The sequence below is a fragment of the Centroberyx gerrardi genome, chromosome 1 (assembly GCF_048128805.1).
Source record: "Centroberyx gerrardi isolate f3 chromosome 1, fCenGer3.hap1.cur.20231027, whole genome shotgun sequence".
Classification (NCBI taxonomy): Eukaryota; Metazoa; Chordata; class Actinopteri; order Beryciformes; family Berycidae; genus Centroberyx; species Centroberyx gerrardi.
Genome location: NC_135997.1, coordinates 34,930,281 through 34,951,430, shown reverse-complemented (window position 1 = coordinate 34,951,430; position 21,150 = coordinate 34,930,281). Strand labels below are relative to the sequence as shown.

Below are 21,150 nucleotides of genomic sequence, written 5' to 3'. Positions count from 1 at the left end.
TTTGGCTGGTGGAACACACACTGAGATGAAATGGATTAACTGGTTGTTCTGGACCTCTGGGTGTTATGGGCCCCCCCTGTCAGCCCAACTGAACTGTTTTTAGTTTAGGGTTATGAATGTAAGTCAGCCTAGATATGTGCTCCTCCCCTACACCACCCCCAACACACACACACACGCAATCTCCCTCCCCTACTGAATGTACTCAATGAGAGTCAGAAACACCAGTGACCCAGTCACATTACCAACAGCGTGTTCCCTCAGCACTGTGTGTGTGTGTGTGTGTGTCTGAGCCAGCCAGGACCAGTTGACGGCTGGCTGTGTTCAGCTTCTAAGAATAGGAGCCCTGGTCAAGTCATGTGCCCACTACGCCCATTTCAGGAAATTTCTTCCACCACTGGTCTCATTCACATCGCCCAGTCAGATATTAATCACTGGTACTAGACAGAAACCACGAATCTGCAAAAGGTATGTTTTCCAGGAATGATTGACTATGATGATGATTGACAACCATGAATTTTTGAAATTGTACAATGGGGGTTTTAGCAGGTTTCAAGGACCCAAGTGTTTTGCAACTCACTCAGCACATACATGATCATGGAAACTTTACATTCAAGAAAGAAAAAACCAAACGCCAGAATTGCAGTGATGTTGTTTTTCCAGGGCAGCAGGGATAGATACCCTGATCCACACTTACCAATAGCTTCAGTGATCAGAAATAGAAGTAGGAAATGATTCCTACAGCGCAGTGGGAAGCCAATTTTTATCAGCAGCAGGAGCAGTAGTCAAACTAGTAGTAACAGTAGTAGTAGCTATAGCAGTAGTAGTATTAGTAGTAACAGTAGTAGTAGCTATAGCAGTAGTAGTATTAGTAGTAACAGTAGTAGTAGCTGTAGCAGTGGTAGTAGTAGAACAGTAGTAGTAGTAGTAGTAGTAGTACTAGCAGCAGTAGTAGTAGTAGTGGTTGTATTAGTAGCAGTAGTAACAACAGTAGTCAACGTAGTAGTAGTAGTAGTAGTAGTAGTAGTAGTAGTAGTAGTAGCAGCAGCAGTGGTAGTAGTAGCAACAGTAATAGTAGAAGCAGTAGTAGTAGTAGTTGTCATAATGACCTTGATTTCTGTAGCACTTTTCAAAACAGAAATTACAAAGTAAGCAATAAAAGAAAGGTAGAAGAAAAAATGGTAATAATGAGGAAAAAATGTCATAAAAAACTAGTAGCTGTGGTACTACTACACTTTATTTGATTTTGTCCACATTACATTAAATGGAAAATATATCCACCATTTTATACACATTTCCATGTAATTCAGCATGGCATATTTGGTATCTTTGGAAACCTTGGGAGGGGCAGCACAGTGGCTCAGTGGTTAGTACTGTGGCCTCACAACAAGAAGGTCCTGTTTGTAATGATGGACCCACCAGTGGGACCAGCAGGGTTTAAGAGGTTTTTGAAAAATCACTTAAATAGCGATTGCCTAAGTGAAAAACATAATTACTTTTATGAATGGTATGTTAGAGAGCACACAGTCTTTATGTTGCATACTAGAGAAAGTTTGTCTCTTTCCTTTGTTCCAAATAGAGGTCTGCACGGGCCGTTTTTTTTAAAACCACTCCCGCCTGCACAATCACAATGCTTAAAAATAGAGAACTCCACCTAGCCCGGAAGCTGGGTCATATTAAACAAACGCACAATCAAATGACAGCCGCATGTTATGAAACTCTTAATATTTACACTTTGTCCATTCACAGGATGATTGAATGACTTTACATGCTTAGTGTACTGACAATATTGGTACAGTTACCACATTTAAAGTTGCCGACAAATTTGAAATGACCTCTTCGGTTAAGCATGCTCTAACCACTCTATCTCTGTTTCTAGCTCTCTTAAAAGTAACCATTAGTGGATCTTTAAAAGTGTCTCTAAGAAGTGGAGAACACGCCAGTGTTTTAATACTACATTCTTAATATTGCTGGTTTTGTGGAGTGCAAGTGGTACAGTAAATGAGGCCTGTGTTAGATGTAGGTTTCTTTTTGGAATGAAGGCAGATGTCACAAGATTTAGATGCCACTTTGTTTTCGGCAGACAGGAGCCAGTCCTCCTTATAGCCTCTGGCTCTAAATTTGATCAACATGTTGTTTAGTTTGTTCATAATGTTCATTATGGTCATTATGTTCACTAGACCACTCATGAGCAAAAGATTTTTTTTGTGGTAGATGTAACACATGGTTTTCTACTTTGCCAAAGATTTTAAATTCATAAATAAAAATGACTTTGATGCCGCCATTATATAGAAAATCATACATTGGGTCCAAACCCCAAAGCGAAGTTAGTGTGAAAATGAATCATGTCTTTTAACATCCCTTCCTGTCCTGGTTCCCTCCAATCTCCCTCTACCTACCTCACACTACACCTCTAACCCTGTTGCCGTTAATACTCTACGAATCTGGTCACAATTTCGACAACACTTCTCTAAACATTTCTCTAATCTGTAACAATCATCTTTTTGTCCCTGCTAGAATAAACACTACCTTCTCCTTATGGAAAAGACTTGGTCTCTCTGAATTTAAAGTTCTCTACTAGTACAGATCTTCTCTAAATTTAATATTTCTCAAAAATTCAACCTTCCCCGCTCATGTTCGATACCTCCAGGCCCGACATTTCATACGACATCTTGATCCAAACTTCCCCAATGCACTACAACCGTCTGCTATAGACGACATCATCGAAATTCCCTCCAATCTAAAAGGCCTCATCTCAAGAATATATTTCAGTATATCATCTCCTGGAGATGATATACTCCAATTAAAGCGAAATGGGAGGAGGAATAAGGGGACATGATACCAGAGGATTCCCGGAATGAGGCCCTGAAGAGAGTTAATGGGAACAGATCCTGCGCTCAACTAGGTGTAATTCAATTCCAGGTATTGCATTGCACCCACCTTTCCAAGGCTAGGCTAGACAGAATTTACTCCAACGTGGATGAGAATTGCAGCAGATGTCATATCACTCCGGTGACCCGGGCACATATGTTTTGGGCATGCTAACCTATCTGATTATTGGTCAGTTGTCTTTAAAGGCATACTGAGCAGAATTTTCCCCCTTGAAATGGCATAAACTCCTACTCAATCATTACTTATGGCCCATTGGTAGCATGTGACAGTGTGTCTGCAGAGAGCCTGTTGCCTTCTGCCTGGATTTTCTTATTTCTGAATGTTCAGGATGTTTCTGGGCATCAACCTTTTGGCAGTGGGTGTGTCTGCCTGCAACCAAAACCACTGCTGAATCATTTTATATCTAAAAGCCACGCTGCCTACGGTAGCGGTCCTGAACTCTAATACAGAGTAACTGGCGTTCTGGTCAGAGCTAGTGTGTATCGTGAGCTGGCAGCTAGCTACCATTGTTAGCGTAGCTTCTTTGTAGTAGAAAAGCTGATAACTAAGCTAACCGGCACCTACCTGTCCAACAGAAAACAGGCCAACTCCACGTCGCTCTTCATCAACATCCTCTCCTTCAATACTCACCAACAGGTGAAAGCAAACAGATTCACTCTCATTTTGGAACAAGTCTTGTCTGCTTGGCGTTTTGCCTCGCTGTACTTTTTTACTGGTTTTTACCGTTCTGGCAACCGCAGGGAGGAGGGGTCAACTTTGAAAGTTGTGTTTATAAGCCACAAGCAGCAAAATCCTACTCAGTATGCCTAAGACCCTCTCAGAGGCACTATACCTAAATTTACAACCTAATGCCTATTCAGCAATCTTTGGCATTGCGCCAACTGACCAACAGATTATTAATAAGCATGAACACATTATGGCCTTCATTACTCTACTTGCCCGTAGGAGGATCTTGTTGCACTGGAAATCCTCCAAACCACCAAATACCTCACTATGGACGAGTGATCTGATGTTCCACTTAAAACCTGAAAAAATTAAATATACACTCAGAGGGTCCAAAGACCACTTCTACTCCTGGTACTGGAACTAAAATCCCTCCCTTATAACCCATGAAAGTGTTAAATGACGACATATGCGACAACACACAGTCCAACACAACCGTTTCATTTATTTTTCTAGAATCCTCATTCAGAGATTAACCTTCCTTTTGTTTTTTTGTCTTCTTCCATATTGGGATGCATTATCAGGGATTGGTGGGATGGGTGTTATTATTGTGTTCTTTGAAAAATTGAAAAACAAATTTCTTTATGTCTGTTACGACTACCTTGCTCTCATAAACACTCACCATATGCACTTTTTCTCCTCTTCATGTGCTTTTGCGAGAGATGTCAGCTATTTTGTTTTACTTACTTACTTACTATACCTGGATGACTGAAATGGGCCTACACAGACATTAAAGACAGTCATGTTTTGTTTTTTTATTATAGATTGCCAGTCCAGCGAAGTGGTGATAGTGTGGTCATTTAAAAATGTTTTATGAAATAAAATCCTGCATAGTATGACTTTAATTCAAATATAAGCTTATTTTGTCCACGAAATGAAAAGCCACAAACTCAGTTTTGTGCACGAGTGTTGTTTCTGCATTTTGGTGACAAAATTAAACAAGGTGGTAGTTGTTGTATTTGTAGTAGGAGTAGTAGTAGTTAATATTAATAATGATTAAAAGGTTCATAGCTGTTATCAGGAGTGTTGTATCTTGATACTACAGAGTTAGGCTGGGCATGTTATATTGAATCCTCTTGAAAATCACATTACTCTTTAATTTCATGCTGCACAGAACTCATTTAGATGTTGATTGAGGGATCATGGTAGGTCACCAGACTAGCAACCACTACGGCTCTGCAGATGGAAAAATCTAAGTTGTTCATTGAAAAATGAAACTTATTAAAAAAGTGAATGGTATAGCGGTCAGAGAGAGCATCACATAATGTAAATTCATAGGCTTGATCCCCCACATCTAATACCACATATACATGTACATACTGTATACCACATGGTTTCGTTTATACTTCAGCCATGAGCCTAATCCATATCCAATGGTGGAAGTTTTCACCTGTATCCTTCCTCAGTTCCGCCCAGATCAAAACAAAACTGTGCACTATTTCTCCTCCCAGTTGGGGATGTAACATTTTGGGAGGAGTATAGAGATTATGTATGGCTTGGAGAAACATTTGCATTTACAGTTGGTCTCAAACCACCTCCCAAGGATGGTTTAAGCAATCAATTTTAATCTGTCCCCAGTTCGTCTTGGGTGCACTTACACCTGCATTTTTATGTGGATAAGTGCAATGGGATTACTATCTGATCACTCAAGATGCTTTTTAATGTGAGGTGTAGGGGAGAGTGGGGTAAGATGACCAAGTTTTTACTCAACATGTTCTCTTGGCAAGGAAAAATGAGACAGAACTAAAACAAATGCTTGTTTCAGGATGTTGACTTTCAAATTAACTGGTAAGAATGCAGCTAAATGTAAGAAGAATGAAAATACGCCCGTGGCTTTTGGCTCAACTTACCCCATAGCCACCTTTTTGAAAAAAGGTGGTCTACACACGAGTTCACTGCTAACCTTTTGCCAATTAATTCATGTGGTTTTAGTCCTTGGTAGTAGACCAACATTTATTGTATATATGTTTAAATGTAGCTAAATTGGTATTGAGACAACAGCCATTAAACAATGAATGTAAAAAAAAAACCAACTTTTTGTTGCAAAGAACAGTTTTATTAGCATAAATGTACTTACTACTTGCCCTATGCGGCTGGTTCCATCACAGCCAGGTTGAAATGGAAGTCTCTTCCTAAATGCCTGCTCGCATGACACATAATGCTTACCATTGCTATGATACGAGGGGTGGTTCAACTTACCCACACTAAACAAGACACCAAAACATACCTGTTCACTTGCTGTAAGCTGTTCTGGACAGATGTAAACAGATGGAGAAAACACCTCTACATTCCAGAAAAACCTTAAAGGACGGGTATAATTTGCTTTTTCAGCAATTTTATATAATTACCTGGTGTCTATAAAATACATCTGATAAGTTTTTTTCAGTAAAAATCGTTTAATTATAGCTTTAGCTGTTCACTTCCCAGTGTTTGTTTCCCACCTACAAGAAAATAGGTTGTTTTACATTAGCAGCTTTTTTTGCTAATGAGCTACTGCTCTGATTGGCTGGCCATTCTGGAAGGCCTGCCCTCCCCTTAGTGCTGATTGGTCGATTTCAGACAGTCCAGTGTCTACATAGAAACTGGAGCAAAATCTGACTGGCTTGTACAAGGGGGCGTGTTTTATAGTTACTGACTGTGGGGAAACGGCATAGTAACATGATTCAATTTTTTTACTGTGATTACTTCATACCTCCAAGTACCAAAATCACCATAAATACTAAGAATTGCCACATCCTAGGATACCCCTCCTTTAAATTGATAGTAAGTGGCTTTGGTACACAAAGGGCTTCTATACATTGTGAATTACATAAATGCAATGGCCTTGTACAGTATTTTTCTGTGATAGCATTTTGATTATGCCTATGTATGTACACTGAAATGTAAATGTATCACATGAACAGTAAAGCTGCCATGAAAAACCAGGAAAGGCGTCACTTCTCCACCTCAGACTGTTGACTTTGTTCTCTCCTCTACTAGAGCACATGGCTTTAATCCCATCCACACCAGACGCTTTGAAGCTGGAATTTCTCCTGAATTCACATTCATAAACATGTCTATTCTCAGCTCTGGGCACTGTGTCAAATAGACTATGGAGAAAATGTATAAGCGCGTTCGTGTCATAGAGGAACGCTGGACGTTATTTTCTGCTGTAGGAGCAAGCTGAAACTCTGGCTTTTATCAGTACTGAGGAGGAAACATGCACAAGACCAGAAATATGCACTCAATTAAAGTTAAAATCTGTCTCGCTGTTAATTTGATAAAAAATATCAGTGTGCAGCTGCTTTGTCAGGATTACTGCTGATGTTAATAGGAAACTATGGCTTCACTGTGATAGAAGTTCATTCCCTGCCGTGTGCTATTGGCAAGAAAATCAAATTAATCAAATTTAATTTATCTGCTGGTTGATGCTGTGCCTGTCACACAGTGTCTGCACAAACCCTGTAGCAGACACATGTAGGCACACCAACAATCATGATGTATTTCACACATCTCATTGTAGTGAATCGAACTAACTGATGGAACACTGGGCTAATACTAGTGGCACTACACATGCTGAATGTATGTACTGTAGTCAGGGATGTAGAATTTACCACTTCTTTTTATTCGAACCCAGGACATCACGGTTACATGGCATGTGCCTTAAACTAGTGATTCTCAACCTTTTTCATATCAAGGACCTAATTTAGTCCACATTAGGGCCACGGACCCCCATTTGATGAGATTTTGTCTCTCGAACCCAAATCTGAGAATATTTTTATTGTTCGATATGATTTTGTCCAGAATTCCCTGACTATCTGTATTGTAGGTAGAGAGATAGCAGAGAAACTATGATCGAAATAGTCATTCTTCTACATTCTCTAATTGTGTTCACATCTTGTAAATGAAATAATGCAGATCAGTCTGCTCGGGGAACCACCTGTAACTCCCTCAAGGACCCCCTGGTGGTCCCCGGACCCCACGTTGAGAACCGCTGCCTTAGACGGTTGAGCCACCAGAACTTTTTTAGGCTGGCATAAATCTTTGTCATAAATTCATAGTAAACATCATAGTAACTAGTATGAAGCTTATGTTAGTTAAATGAGGATAGTGCCTTTTGAGGGAAAAAACAGGAATATTAGGATATTCGATACCGCTGGAAATATTTAGTGAATATCGTGATATTAGATAATCTCGAACATCGGATTTAGCGATTTAAGTGATTCTGGTTATCTGATACCTTGTAGGGGGTAGGGGGTAGGGGGTGGGGGGCCAGTTATTGCCAGTTCAGTGACTTCAGTGACCAGATCCTGGACCAGGGGAAGGCGTCGCTGAGGTTGAAGTGCTCCAATAAATCCCAACTGAATCGGGATCAGAATCCATTAAGGGTAAAAGCGGTAATTGGTTTAGTATTCCGGTGCTGAGGCGGCCTTCAATAGCCGCTCTGACAGCAGGACACAGATTTACCTGCGCTGTCACATTAAGAGCCCCTCGGCACCTCCTTCCTGTCCGGGTTAACACAGAGGGAAGTTGGGGCGGGGGGGGGGGGCGTCACAGAGAGACAGGGAACGGATGCAACACCCCCAAGGGCAATCCACTATAAAACACCATGGTGTTGTAGGGGAGAGAAAGCTATGCCCGGTGCCACCGAAACCTACTGCCAAAAATCTGCCAGTGTCAGTTCCCTGCATGTGTGTGTGTGTGTGTGTGTGTGTGTGTGTGTGCGTGCGTGCGTGCAGCGGAAGCAGTTTGTTCAGAGTTCTGTGGTGGGAGGGGAACCTTGACCCAGTGATGGATGACATGGTGGATAACGCCCCCACCTGCACGCCTGCACACACACACACACACACGCACACACACACATACACACAGCCTGCATGAAGAGAAAGTGTGTGTGTAAGGGAGAGAGAGTGGAGGAGGGAAAGGGCAGAGAAAGATGTATAGGGAAACAGAGAATACATAAGCGAGAGAGAGAGACAGAGGATGCAAAAAAGGGTGAGAGAAGAGGGGGAGAGGGAGAGCCTGGAGACTCTCTCTCACACACACACACACACACACACACAGACACACTAAGGAAGTAGGAAACAGGAAGTAGGAAGTGTGTGATGCCACAGACCTTTTGTTTTTACAGACAAGATGATCTATCTCTCTCATAAAATACATACAAATCTGGAATTAAATGTATAAATAAATAACTGTATAAATTACTAAATTAATCAGTAAGACACAAAAAAATATTTATGTAGTCAGTTCCCCATTTATTGATTTCCCTATTTATGTTTTTTTTGGAGTTGCTGTTTTTCAAAAAATCCAAAATGGCGGCCAAAAATTTATGGCAGACATATAGGTGCAAAAATGTTCAGCATTGTTGTTTTTTGTTCACATTTGACTAAAATAAGCATCTTGATACACAGACAAATGACCCTAAAAGCTGTATGCATCTGATGAACAATACTTAAAGGAATAGTTTGGTATTTTGAACCCTGAGCCCAAATAACATGTTTTCCATCATGATCCCTATTAGTAGAAACCATAACTTCGCTAGCCGCCTGCTCCGCCCGTAACACCGGGCGGCCCCCTCCCACTCTATTGCAATAGAAACCTAGGGGCATACGTGACAGTCTATGAAAACTATGATAAATGTTGTTCTGCAACACACGACACTCGCAGTATAATCATACCGGTGTCAGTATGTTAACAGATGCAAACACGGACTTCTAGCCAGCTACAGTTTTGTAAACAAATCCACGTGTAAAGCCTGCCAAACACATATCCCTCCGCCAATGCAGCAAAAACGAGAGCCAGAAGAATGCCACTGTCTCCAAAAATAAGAAAAGAAAGCTTGTTTTTTTACATTTTTTTCTAGATAACATACTGACATCCTGAATCGCTTCCCGCCCACTCTTCAGATTTGGTCAAGCGATTCAGAAAGTCTGATGTTGCTCTATTCGACGGCGATTTCCAATCAGTGCCTATGTGGGCGGAACTAAAATTTGAGCCATACCCATGCACTAATGGCTTATTGCTTAATTTTAGTGTGTGGAATAATATATTCCCAGCTGAGTCAGTGTGTTGAAGTTTGTTGAGTTTACTGGAGTAATCTCCTGTTATACTGATGTATTATATGTAGTCAGCTTTCAAATGATGATTTTTACTGTGTGTGTGTGTGTGTGTGTGTGTGTGTGTGTGTGTGTGTGCGCGCGCATTCGTGTGCAGTGTTCCTGACCTGGGTGAACTGCTCCAGTGTGCGCTGGGCGACAAGGATCCAGGATGTTTTCACCATCGGAAAACTCCTCGCTCTGGGACTCATCATAGTGGTTGGACTGGTTCAGATCTGTAGAGGTAAACAAACACAGAGACACACACACACACACACACACACACACACATACACACACAGGTTCTGGTGAGAAAAAAACGTCTGCTTCATAGCAGCTGCTGTGGTTTGGTTTCAGCTAATGCGTAGATGTAGATAGAGAGACTGACTGATTGACTGACAGGAAACAGCAAAGAAAAACAGGATATATAAGAACAGAGCAATAATAATTAGTTTAATAATTAATTAAATAAATAATTATTTATTGGCATAATTAAACATATATGCAACTGGCATTACCAACACTAGAGCATGTTAAGTTGAAATGTGAACATGTGAATGAAAAATATGACAAGGTATGAATTACAGCAATATGAGGGTGTAGAAAGTAAAAGCAGTAGAGAATTCTGAGACAAAAAGTAATGAGTGGAAAATAAGTACAATATGAAAATATACCAAAATAGGAAATGCACAACATCCTAAACCTGTCAAGATATATACAGTATAATTCAAATGAGCAAATATTAAAATATTAAGAGGACAAAAATGCAAAAATACAGCCTATATATACATACGATGCACTAAATGTGTGTCAAATTCATATTAGGGTCTACAAAGGCCACATATATGTACAGAAAATGTGCACATAAAAAAATAGTAGAGATGAAGTATGATGGCAGTTGGATAGATTTTACCCACAGAGCTGCTGGAACTGACTGTTTCATTAACATGCTAATCTGTGGTAGCCAATAGAAATGAAACCAACACAGCAGCTCTAGAGCTTCAAGGGATGTCAATCAAAATGTCAATCAATGTCAGTGAGAGTTCACAGGAACAATGAAACGAATTACGTAAAACTGTTTGGAGCAAATTTCTCAAATGCATAATTCTAGCATAGTTTTTGCTAGTCTTTACGTAATCCTGCGGCGTGCGCTCTTCAAAGACTCAAATCTTAACGGGAATTTTCAATAGCCAGTGAAAATTGAGTTTGCGACAGACCAAGGAAGAGGGGAAAAATACGGAAGTGTAAACACAAGATCCAGCGTGCACAGTGGAAAAAGAAACCTGAATGTGCTCTCTTTTTTCCACACAAATCGCAGCATAAACCACAACTTCTGCAAGCCGTATGGGCTGCATGTTTGTTTTTTGTTATCAAAATATCGCGAAAAAATACATTCTCGCAATGCAGGTGCACCACCAAAAATCATTTATTCTCAGTCTTTTGTGTACGGTCTATGGTGATTAGATTTGTGCTCCTCAAAGACTGAAAATCAGCAAATTTCAGATGATAAATGCTCGATCTTTTCTTTGCTCCATTGTGATGCTTCTGATTGGAAAAATCTTTGAATGTGTCCCCAGCTTAAGTGGCATGGAACTATCATTAATGTTATTAGTTACACCTGTGTTTTCCCCTGCTATGACACATCATGGCTGCTGTGAAAATATGTATTTCCTCTGTATTTCCTCCTTGGAGAAGCTTCTCTTCAAGAACATGGAGTTGTGAGGCCACCTCAGCAGTTCTGAAGGAGAGGAGAGTCTTGAGGACCCTTCAGTGGGGAATGAAGTATCTTGATATCTGCCTGAAACTCCCTCTTCTCCACCCCTCTCGACTCCTTCATCCCCCCCCCCCCCCCCCCCCCCCTCGCCCTCGACTGTCTCCAGGTCACTACGACGCCCTGGTGCCCAGCGTGGCTTTTGAATTCAACCAGGAGCCCTCGGTGGGCCAGATAGCGCTGGCCTTCCTCCAGGCTTCCTTCGCCTTCAGCGGCTGGAACTTCCTCAACTACGTCACCGAAGAGGTGGTGGAGCCACGCAAGTATGGAGCACACACACACACACACACACAAGGGTTTGACCGATATCGGCTTTTGAAGGCCACTGCCAGCATTTTTGGATTGAAGCTGCCAATAGCGGATATTTTGTGCCAATATTAAATGTTTTTACATATATGCAAATATTTGAATTAAGAATCAATTCAGGTTAAGCTCTTCCCATAGAAAATCAGTGTAGTATTGATCAAATCTACAATAAATATGTAATAAATCAAACTGCATCATATCCATCGTGTCAGAGGTGGACAACTGGACCCAATCGAATTTTTAATATAGGCCAATATCAACCCAATATATTGCTCTAACCATAACACACACACAGAAAAACATGCACATGCATGTCATGTACAAATATGTTTATTATTTTTATTATTAGGAACCTGCCTCGTGCCATCTACATCTCCATCCCTCTGGTGACCCTGGTCTACACCCTGACCAACATCGCCTACTTCTCCTCCATGAGCCCTGAGGAGCTCCTGGCCTCCAACGCCGTGGCAGTGGTGAGGAGATCTTCACATGGATGGATGTTCAATATACCAATATAGTACTGTAGTGTATAACAATGTGTGCTAAAAAAGACCAGAAAACCAGATGCTCAACACCAGCAACTGGTTCCAGTGTTGGGAACAGGGAGATAAAAAATATAAGAAAATGTGAGAATATAATGAAAACTGTTTTATGGCATATAACTTGTGTATCAATCAAATCAGTCAGTTAATCAATCAATCAATCCATCAGTCAGTCAGTCAGTTAGTCAGTCAATTAATCAATTTACCAATCAATCAATAAACTGATCTGTCAATTGTTGTGTTGTTCCAGACATTCGGGGAAAAGCTGCTGGGAATGTTCTCCTGGGTGATGCCGATTTCTGTAGCTTTGTCCACCTTCGGAGGAATCAATGGATACCTGTTCACCTCCTCCAGGTCAAAACACACACACACACATACACAGAAAAACATGCACATGCATGTCATGTACAAAAAAGTGTATTATTATTATTATTACATATACGTATTTGTCTGTCTATTTTCAGGTTGTGTTTCTCAGGGGCCAGAGAGGGTCACCTGCCCTATCTGCTGGCTATGATCCACCTGAAGAACTGCACTCCTATCCCCGCCCTGCTGGTCTGTGTGAGTACTGCACTACCAAGTCAGCTAATATTTACTACAGTAGCATTAACCAGAAAGAGGAGGCTCTTTGGTCAGTGTAGTGGTTCTATATGGAACCATAATGACTCAAGAACTCTCTGGTTGTTTAAAATAACAAATCAGAACACAGAACCCAGTGTGGTTCTTAAGAAGTTGGCTGTCTCTGGATTCGATTGTAGTTCCTCAGGTACTAAGTGCACTATATGGTAAAGTCTATAAGGGGTAACTGTATCAGGGTAATAGTGAATTTATTTTCAGACACACTAGCGCTGTTTGTCATCAGTCAGCGCCAGAGATTGTCGTAAGCGATAGGTCTAGGCCAGTAGGTAACATGGTAGATACCTTGTAGCATAACACTTATGGCAAGAATCATAATAAAGAAGGTTCATCAAATTTGTGTTTGTTTTTACTTTTGAAATTTGCAACTGTTCTCTCATGTAGCTTCATTCAGCATAACATAATCACACACAAAAAATGCAGTGGAATTGTTTTTCTTTTTTTTTGTTTCATTTATATGTGGAACTGAGGAAAAGTTATGAAATAAATTAAAGTTATGTTCCACTTGGTCCATTCTCACTGTCAGCCAGTAGTTATTGTGAACAGAAAGGAAATATTTTTAAAAAGGCTATCAATCATAGCCAACAATGTAATAGAAACAGTACAGCTCAGGATACAATACAGTACAGTCCTTGACACTCACATGATTTACATTCATACAAAAAGGACTCAGTAAAAATAATAAGCTAAAAGGATAAAATGAGTGAGGTAGGATGTAACAGAGCTGTGAAGTACCAGTAAAATGTGCAATAGTATTTAATAAAAAGTACAAGGTAAAAGGGTAAAGTAGGTGAAAATATACCATAGAACAGAGCTGTAAAGTGCACACGTGCGATAGACAGGGCCTCGGGCTTGAGAGTTCAGCACTCGGATAGCAACAGGGTAGGTACTGTTTTTGAATCCACTTGTTTTTGTGCGGACGGACCTCCATCTCCTCCCTGATGGAAGCTGCTCAAACAAGCGGTTAGCTGGATGAGAGGATGAGAGAGGTGTGATGTGTTCCCGTACCAGACAGTACACCCTCGACCGCTGCCTTGTAAAAAAGCCTCATGGCCTCTTTGGGGACCCTGAACCTCCTTAGTTGACACAAAAAGTGAAGTCTCTGGTGACATTTCTTAATTATGGTAAGTGTGTTGCTTTCCCATGAAAGATTATATGAAATGATTGTGCCTAAGAATTTGAAACACTCTCTCATATGCCCGTTTATCTCCAAGTGCTGTAACTCATGCTTGTTTTAACGAAAGTCTACTATCGCCTCTTTAGTTTTACTAACATTTAGACCAGCTACAGTGGTATCATCGACAAATTTTATGATTTTAACAGACTGAATTTGATCTACAGTCAGTTGTGTAGATTGAATAAAGCAATGGAGATAAAACACACCCTTGGGGGGCGCCAGTGTTCAGGGATCTGGATTTGGAGACCATGTTATTTATCTTTACCACCTGTGTTAATCCAGTATCCAGTGACATTTTTTAGATGTTTTTGGTTGACTCTTGAGGAGTTTATCAAACAGTCTCCAGGGAAGAATGGTATTAAAGGCTGTGTTAAATTATAGAGTGTAGGCACAGAGAAACTACGTCATCAACTGACCTGTTTGCCCTATAAGCAAACTGGTAAGGGTCTAGTTAAGGCCACTGACCTATAATCATTTTAACATTCAGAGACCAACAATATGTGACATTATACAAAAGATGGCCAACAAAATCCTGCAGACCAGGTTATCCGTTTCCCAACCCAAGAAGAATTTTAAATTGTCGGTGCTGGTTTTGTGTGCTTGGAAGGTTCTCCAGCCTTAAATAAATAATACAACAGTATAAATAGCAAGTTTATAAAAACTACTTGTTCCAGAGTTTAGGGGCTCTAATAGCAAATGCACAGTCACCTTTTGTTTTTAGTCCAGACCTAGAGACTGATGATATAAAATTGTCAATTACAGCTTCAAGTTCAAGTTTCAATTTTATTTGTCCCAGTGAGCAACTGGTTTCACAGCAACACAGAATGGAAGGGATGGCCATAGTCAGAGATGGTGCTTTAATGAAAAGTCCCTGTTAATATGGTTCTGTTTTGCATGTTTTCAGCCAAACAATTTAAAATGCGCTTGACCTTTGACCCTGCCTCTGTCTCCCACAGTGCATCGCCACCATAGTTATCCTGTGTATTGGAGAGACACACAACCTGATCAACTATGTATCCTTCATCAACTACCTGTCCTACGGGGTGACCATCGCCGGCCTCCTCTACCTCCGCTGGAAGAAACCCAACCTAATGAGACCCATCAAGGTAGAGCAGCCTGCAAATGAAGTGACCTTATAGTACTTTATTACATGGCCTTGTTGAAAAGTCAACTCTGATTGGCCAATGAAGGCATTGAATTTTGGTACTTTATAGGATATTAGGCAACTTTGGTCTTTGGTGGACAAAAAAAGGCAAGGGTAGCGTTCATTTAGAAAATGAGATATCCATCATTTGCAAAAAGTGACAGCTAATCTTACAAAATAATTGATAGCACATATTCAAACAAATGATGGTAGTACTTGTACTGGTAGTACAACTTTAAGTCCTTGGTTGACTAAATGAGAACACTTTTACAGGCTGGATCCTCTTGTTTACAGATAGTGACTAATGAATTCCAGCTAAATATTTTGGTAATGAAAAAATGTTGTGTAGTATTTTGGAATAGGATTCTTCACTTACTGTATTTCAAAAATAGCCTGTGAATCAGACCTCTAGGCTAGACCCCCCCAGGCTCATGGAGTGTAACATAGTGGATTTAAAACCACATGGGAAACAAATATCTACCAGTCCAGAATAAAAAATAGCCCAGAGTGTCAGGCTGGGTCATATAGGGTGTTCTTACACAGGAACCCTTTATGATACAGGTCTGATTTTATCATGACTTACTAAACGGGGAAAATAAGGAAATATGGAGTTGCTCACTGTTTACTGTGCAGGGTTGGATTGCCATCAGGGCCACCCATGCTGAAAAAATGTCACTTTGGATAAAAGTATCCACCAAATAATCAGAGGGGTATACTACAAAGCTAGATTATCAGGGTAGTGAGGCAACTTCAGGTTTAACCTGGAGTTTCCAATGTCACAAAGGTGGCTCACGTTTAAGTGGTGAACATCACCATGGTGATGTCACTGCTCTGGAGCAGGTTACATTCTGGTAATCAAATCCAATAGAGAGCAGAAAGGGCTGTTTGCAGGACAACAGTGTTTAGAGACTAGTAGAACCCCTTTGCTTTCTGTGATCATTTATTATATCAGAGATATAATTATATCAGAGGTAAAATAAATGTTTGTATGAATTTGGATAAAACTTTAATGAAATCTACAGATCAATGGCCTATAGATTTCATTAAAGTTTAATCGTAATTAAACATAACACAGAACACTAGAACAAATATATGATTGAGACAATATGAAAAAATATATGTATTTACAGCATGTATGCAGGATGTGCAAAATAAAAGCAGTAGAACGTACTGAGACACAAAGTGAAATGAATGATAAATATGAAAACATGTAAGATATGAAAATATAAAAAACATTAGAGACTGTATGCAGCATATATATATATATATATATATATATATATATGTATGTATATATATATACATATATATATATTTAACAGACAAAATACGGGATTATGACAATCTGTGAATTGTACATACCCGTGTACATCAGTATGTGGAGATATATACACCACACATATGCAGAAATAATGTGCAGACATATGTTGGGAAAAAATTATTCAGATATTAATGTGTGTGCATCCCAGATGGAGATGCAAAGAGACACAATATCAAAAAATACCCCGAAATTATGTTGAAATATGTCTATGTTTTGTTCTTGTTCTGCGCAGGTGAACATGTTGATTCCCATCAGCTACATGGTTTTCTGGGCGGTGCTGCTAGGCTTCAGTCTGTACTCAGAACCGGTGGTTTGTGGTCTGGGAATGGTCATCATGCTGACCGGCGTCCCCGTCTACTTCCTGGGTGTTCAATGGAAAAAAAAACCCAAATGGATCTACAGAGTGGTCGGTGAGTCGGTCTGCGCCTTTGGCCTGTAGTTTTAGCTAGTCAGAAGAGTGATTTTTCTCTCTTGTTCTGAGATTAGCTTAGCTGTCAGGTTCTGTACACTGAGATCATGAAAGTATCATAAGGTCCCTTTTTATTCCAGATACAGACCTGGGTCAAAGAGTACTTTCAATTTCTTTTGAGTGTTTATTTTAACCTTACGGTATTACCAGATGGGTAGGGTTTACTGCAACAGACCATTCACATAGTGTCAGATAAATCATCAATCACAGAGAAGTTTACCAAATTGACTTTGAAATAGTCTAAACTTTCTAGTACTCTGTGGTAAACCCCTTCCATATGGTAGATTTATTTCCAAACGCTATCTGATGTCTATACAACAGTATATGCTTTTGTCTGTCTGTAGTGTTGTTACTGCTAGTGGGCAGTACGCCCTTTTAATATCTGGATGAAGGCAGCTTGTCTATCTGCTAATAGAGCTGAATCGTCCACCCCTTTTTTAGTCACCCTGGTTCTGGAAGTAAGTTTCCAATTCATTTTCTCCATAGACATTTCAGTAAATCCCAATAAGCTTTGAACCAAACCAAAGCTGCTACGCGTTGAATCATGAGCTTACAATAGATTCAGACCAATAGATTCAGAAAAAAGTCTACTTCACACTGAAAACGTTGTGGCTAATAATCAAAGTCCCTTTGGAAAAAATGTTTAACACTTTACAATGGCCTTATTCCACCTGTGTATGAGCCTATGGAAACGTATTGTAAGTACACAATATTACTGTGTAGGTACTTGATGAAAATCTCCCTAATACATAATGTACTTACAACGGTGTTACAACATTGCAACGACTTAATTTCCCCATGCACATCAATAGTTTCATCTTCTCTTAAATCTCCTGCTCTTGATCTGTCCATGTTGCATGTGGTTGGCTATTTGTTACAAGTCCTGCCCCTTTAATATGAATGCGCTCATAGCTGGATTGGAATTGGAATCCTGGATTGACAGAACACATTGAAAACCACCTTTGTGAGACCAGTTAGCCAGGATTTTGGTTTTGCGACGCCATCTATCGCAGAGATATCCTGACTCTGTTGAACTTGCTTTGTGAGACAGAAGGTCACTGGTTCAATTCGCGGTTCAAGTTCCAGGGAAAGTGACCATAGTAAGTCTCTTGAGCGCCAGTGGAACTGTTCAGTGGCCAACAGTAGAAGTCTGTGGTCGTATTGGGCAGCTCACAGGTGCGAATGTGAGGCAGGATGGGGCTGAAAAAGTGCAAGTGTGCTCAATGAACCTTCCTTAGAGAAATAAAGGGTAAAAAGACAAGATCATACTGAATAACAGGACTGGGGTGAATGCTTGTCAAGCCAAGGACATCTTTAACTCTATTACCCCTCTGTCTATTAAAAGTCCTGCTATTGTCTGTTGTGTTGCAGAGAGAGTCACGTACATGGGCCAGAAGCTGTGTTTCGTGGTGTTTCCTCAGGAAGACCCTTCAGAGACCGAATGCCTCACCGCCTCCAAAGCCGAAGACTGAGCGCTGCGGTCAACCAAGAATTCCCCTTTTCTGCCAATACTTCATTATTTTTTACCCTGTTATGTTTGGTCAGTTTCTGAATGGTGAAGAGATGGGTTCATCCTTGTTCTTGTCCAGATGCAATTTGAATGGGGCTGTGTTGAAGCCCCAGTATAAAGGGAGTGGATGGTGATATCGAGGGCATAAGGGTGTTCAGACCTACAGCCAAGACAGGTTTTTATTTGTTGGTTTGTTGGTACCGTCCACCCCTTCCCCTCGCCAGAATGCCAAGTCTACTCTGTCATGTGGAACTTCTCCTCCCTTCTCCTCACTCAAGGAACCTCCATCTGTCAAATTCTGGTTTCATTTCCAAGATTAGTCCTTTTTTTAGTAGAACTAAATACTTGCGCTATTGTGCCTTATTGAAATGTGGGAGCATTGTATTTGTATGTGTTGGTATGTTGAATTGGTCTGTGTGGTTAGTTTGGGTGTGTAATAAATTTTGCTGAATAACGTTTATGGGGGGAATATGCAGGGATTTGACTGCACTTAGCAATACTCTTCTATTACTGCTGCTGCCATCAGCTCTGTTTAACTGATCACATAATGTTTATTGTTTGTCTAGTTTGGATGATTGTTTCTCTCTCTATATCTCTGTGTCTAGCTATCTATCTGTCCATTCCTTTTGCTTGACACTCCCTGTCCTCTTGTTTTTTACTCTTTGCATCCCTTCTCTTTCTCCTCTGAGAGATACTGTAGGTGCCTTCATGTTAATATTAGAGAGAGGAGCTACACTTATGACACTTACTCATCTTAGCTGTCTTTTCTAGCAATATTGTCAAGACAGGAGGGGGAGGAGGAAAGGCAGTTGTGTTACTGTCAACTGGAAGAATAGCCATCTCTAAAAAATGAACAAGCTGCATCTTTAGAACACAAACAGGCTGGCTATTCTTAAAGGTTTTTGAAGTTTTCAAGTCTTTTTCAGCTCTTTTTGTCTTCCTTTGGTTTCTGAGTTGAGACACCTCCATCCTCTATTTGTATTGAGCTTGATGTTTGGAAATGTTCTCATCTCTGGGAATGCCACTGTGAACTTTCTCAAGGTGCTTAACCAGCCGAGATTGTTAGTAGACAGATTTCTAACTTGACCATATGCACAATACAGTACTTACCACTAAACATGTTGGTGTTTAACATTAGCATAAGCCATATTGACAGATAGATGGATGGTTATTTGAGAAACGCTTGCCATTTGCTGGCTGGTAGTGGAAGTTTACAAGTGCACGGCCCTGTTCCCACATCTACAGCACATGGTTTCCCAGAGACACCTCATCACTACGATGACCCTTGTCCCATTGACTTATTATGGTCTCATTGACTTCCTATGGTCTCATTGACCTATTAGAGTCCCACTGACTTACTGTGGTCTCATTGACTTACTATGGTCCCATTGACCTACTACGGTCCCACTGACATATTATGGTCCCATTCACTTATTGTGGTCCCATTGACTTCCTATGGCCTCACTGACTTTATCCGGCCCCATTGACTTATTATGGTCCCACTGACTTACTATGGTCCCATTGACATATCATGGTCCCACTGACTTACTATGGTCCCATTGACTTATTATGGTCCCATGGACTTTCTATGGCCCCACTGACTTACTATGGTCCCATTGACTTACCATGATCCCACTGACTTCTTATGGTCCCATTGACTTATTATGGCCCCAATGAATTACGCTGGTACCACTGAATTATGGTCAGTTTGACTTACTGTTGTCCCATTGACTTACTATGGTTGTAGTGACTTCATATGGTACCACTAACTTATTTGGTGCCATTGACTTACTATGATCCAGGAGATATTGGTATTCAGGTGTGTTTGGGAAATCCAACCCAGTTTTATATCAAGTTTAAGCACTTGTCCATGGTTGTGTTGTATGTTGAACTGAACACATGTAGGTTTGGGCCAGTGGCCTTTTAAACATGAAATAAACAGCAGGTTGGGGCAGGGATCGCACTTTCTGTCCTGTCCCAGTCCTGTGCATGCTGGGAGTTTCCCCCGCATTAAATCCACAAAAAGAGACGCACACACACACCATACTAAGATGGCTACAAACACGTATGTTTCTCTGCCGTGTCCAGGTGCCGTTAGCTCAGTTCAGATTTGTAAATACTGTGTAAAGAAAAAACTGTTTAAAACGCGTCAGGGACTCATGAAAAGGTCACATTCCTCAGACGTGTTGTGATACATTTACATACTGTACGAATTATGATGATTTTATTGGTGTAATTCTGTTTTGTAAAAGAGTGTGAAGATGTAAAAGGATAACAATGTAATAGCTTATTAAATAAACTTCTGAGAATCAAGAACACTTGTCTTTGTATGTAAGTGGCTGTGTGTATGCCAATATCCTAAGTGGAAAAGTGGAAAGGGTTGTTTGTGTGTGTGTGTGTGCTCTTGTATTCCTACTATTGTGGGGACCACAACCTGAATACCCACTGACAGCCTGGGGACCGAAATCATCATGGGGACCAAAATGCCGGTCCCCACTAGACTAATGCTTTAATGGACTGAGGAGGCACTACTGATATGCCTAGTACGAAAATCTACTACCCCACCAGGCAGTTTTACCTGGAAA

At 40.5% G+C, this 21,150-nt stretch overlaps 1 protein-coding gene across 2 annotated transcripts in view; it reads left to right on the top strand.

Annotated features, from left to right (window-relative positions):
* slc7a10a (solute carrier family 7 member 10a) overlaps window positions 1–20,866 on the top strand; it is a 42,611-nt gene extending 21,745 nt beyond the window's left edge. The window contains exons 4-11 of one of the 2 annotated variants that reach the window (XM_071910527.2): window positions 9,808–9,933; window positions 11,570–11,723; window positions 12,116–12,239; window positions 12,559–12,662; window positions 12,773–12,869; window positions 15,078–15,227; window positions 16,819–16,996; window positions 18,427–20,866. In XM_071910527.2, the coding sequence (XP_071766628.1) occupies window positions 9,808–9,933; window positions 11,570–11,723; window positions 12,116–12,239; window positions 12,559–12,662; window positions 12,773–12,869; window positions 15,078–15,227; window positions 16,819–16,996; window positions 18,427–18,527 (1,034 nt within the window). In that variant the 3' untranslated portion in view covers window positions 18,528–20,866. Of the gene's footprint in view, window positions 1–9,807; window positions 9,934–11,569; window positions 11,724–12,115; window positions 12,240–12,558; window positions 12,663–12,772; window positions 12,870–15,077; window positions 15,228–16,818; window positions 17,001–18,426 lie in introns of both variants that reach the window. The other variant, XM_071910528.2, reaches the window with a different exon arrangement.
* The last annotated feature ends 284 nt before the right edge of the window (window positions 20,867–21,150 follow it).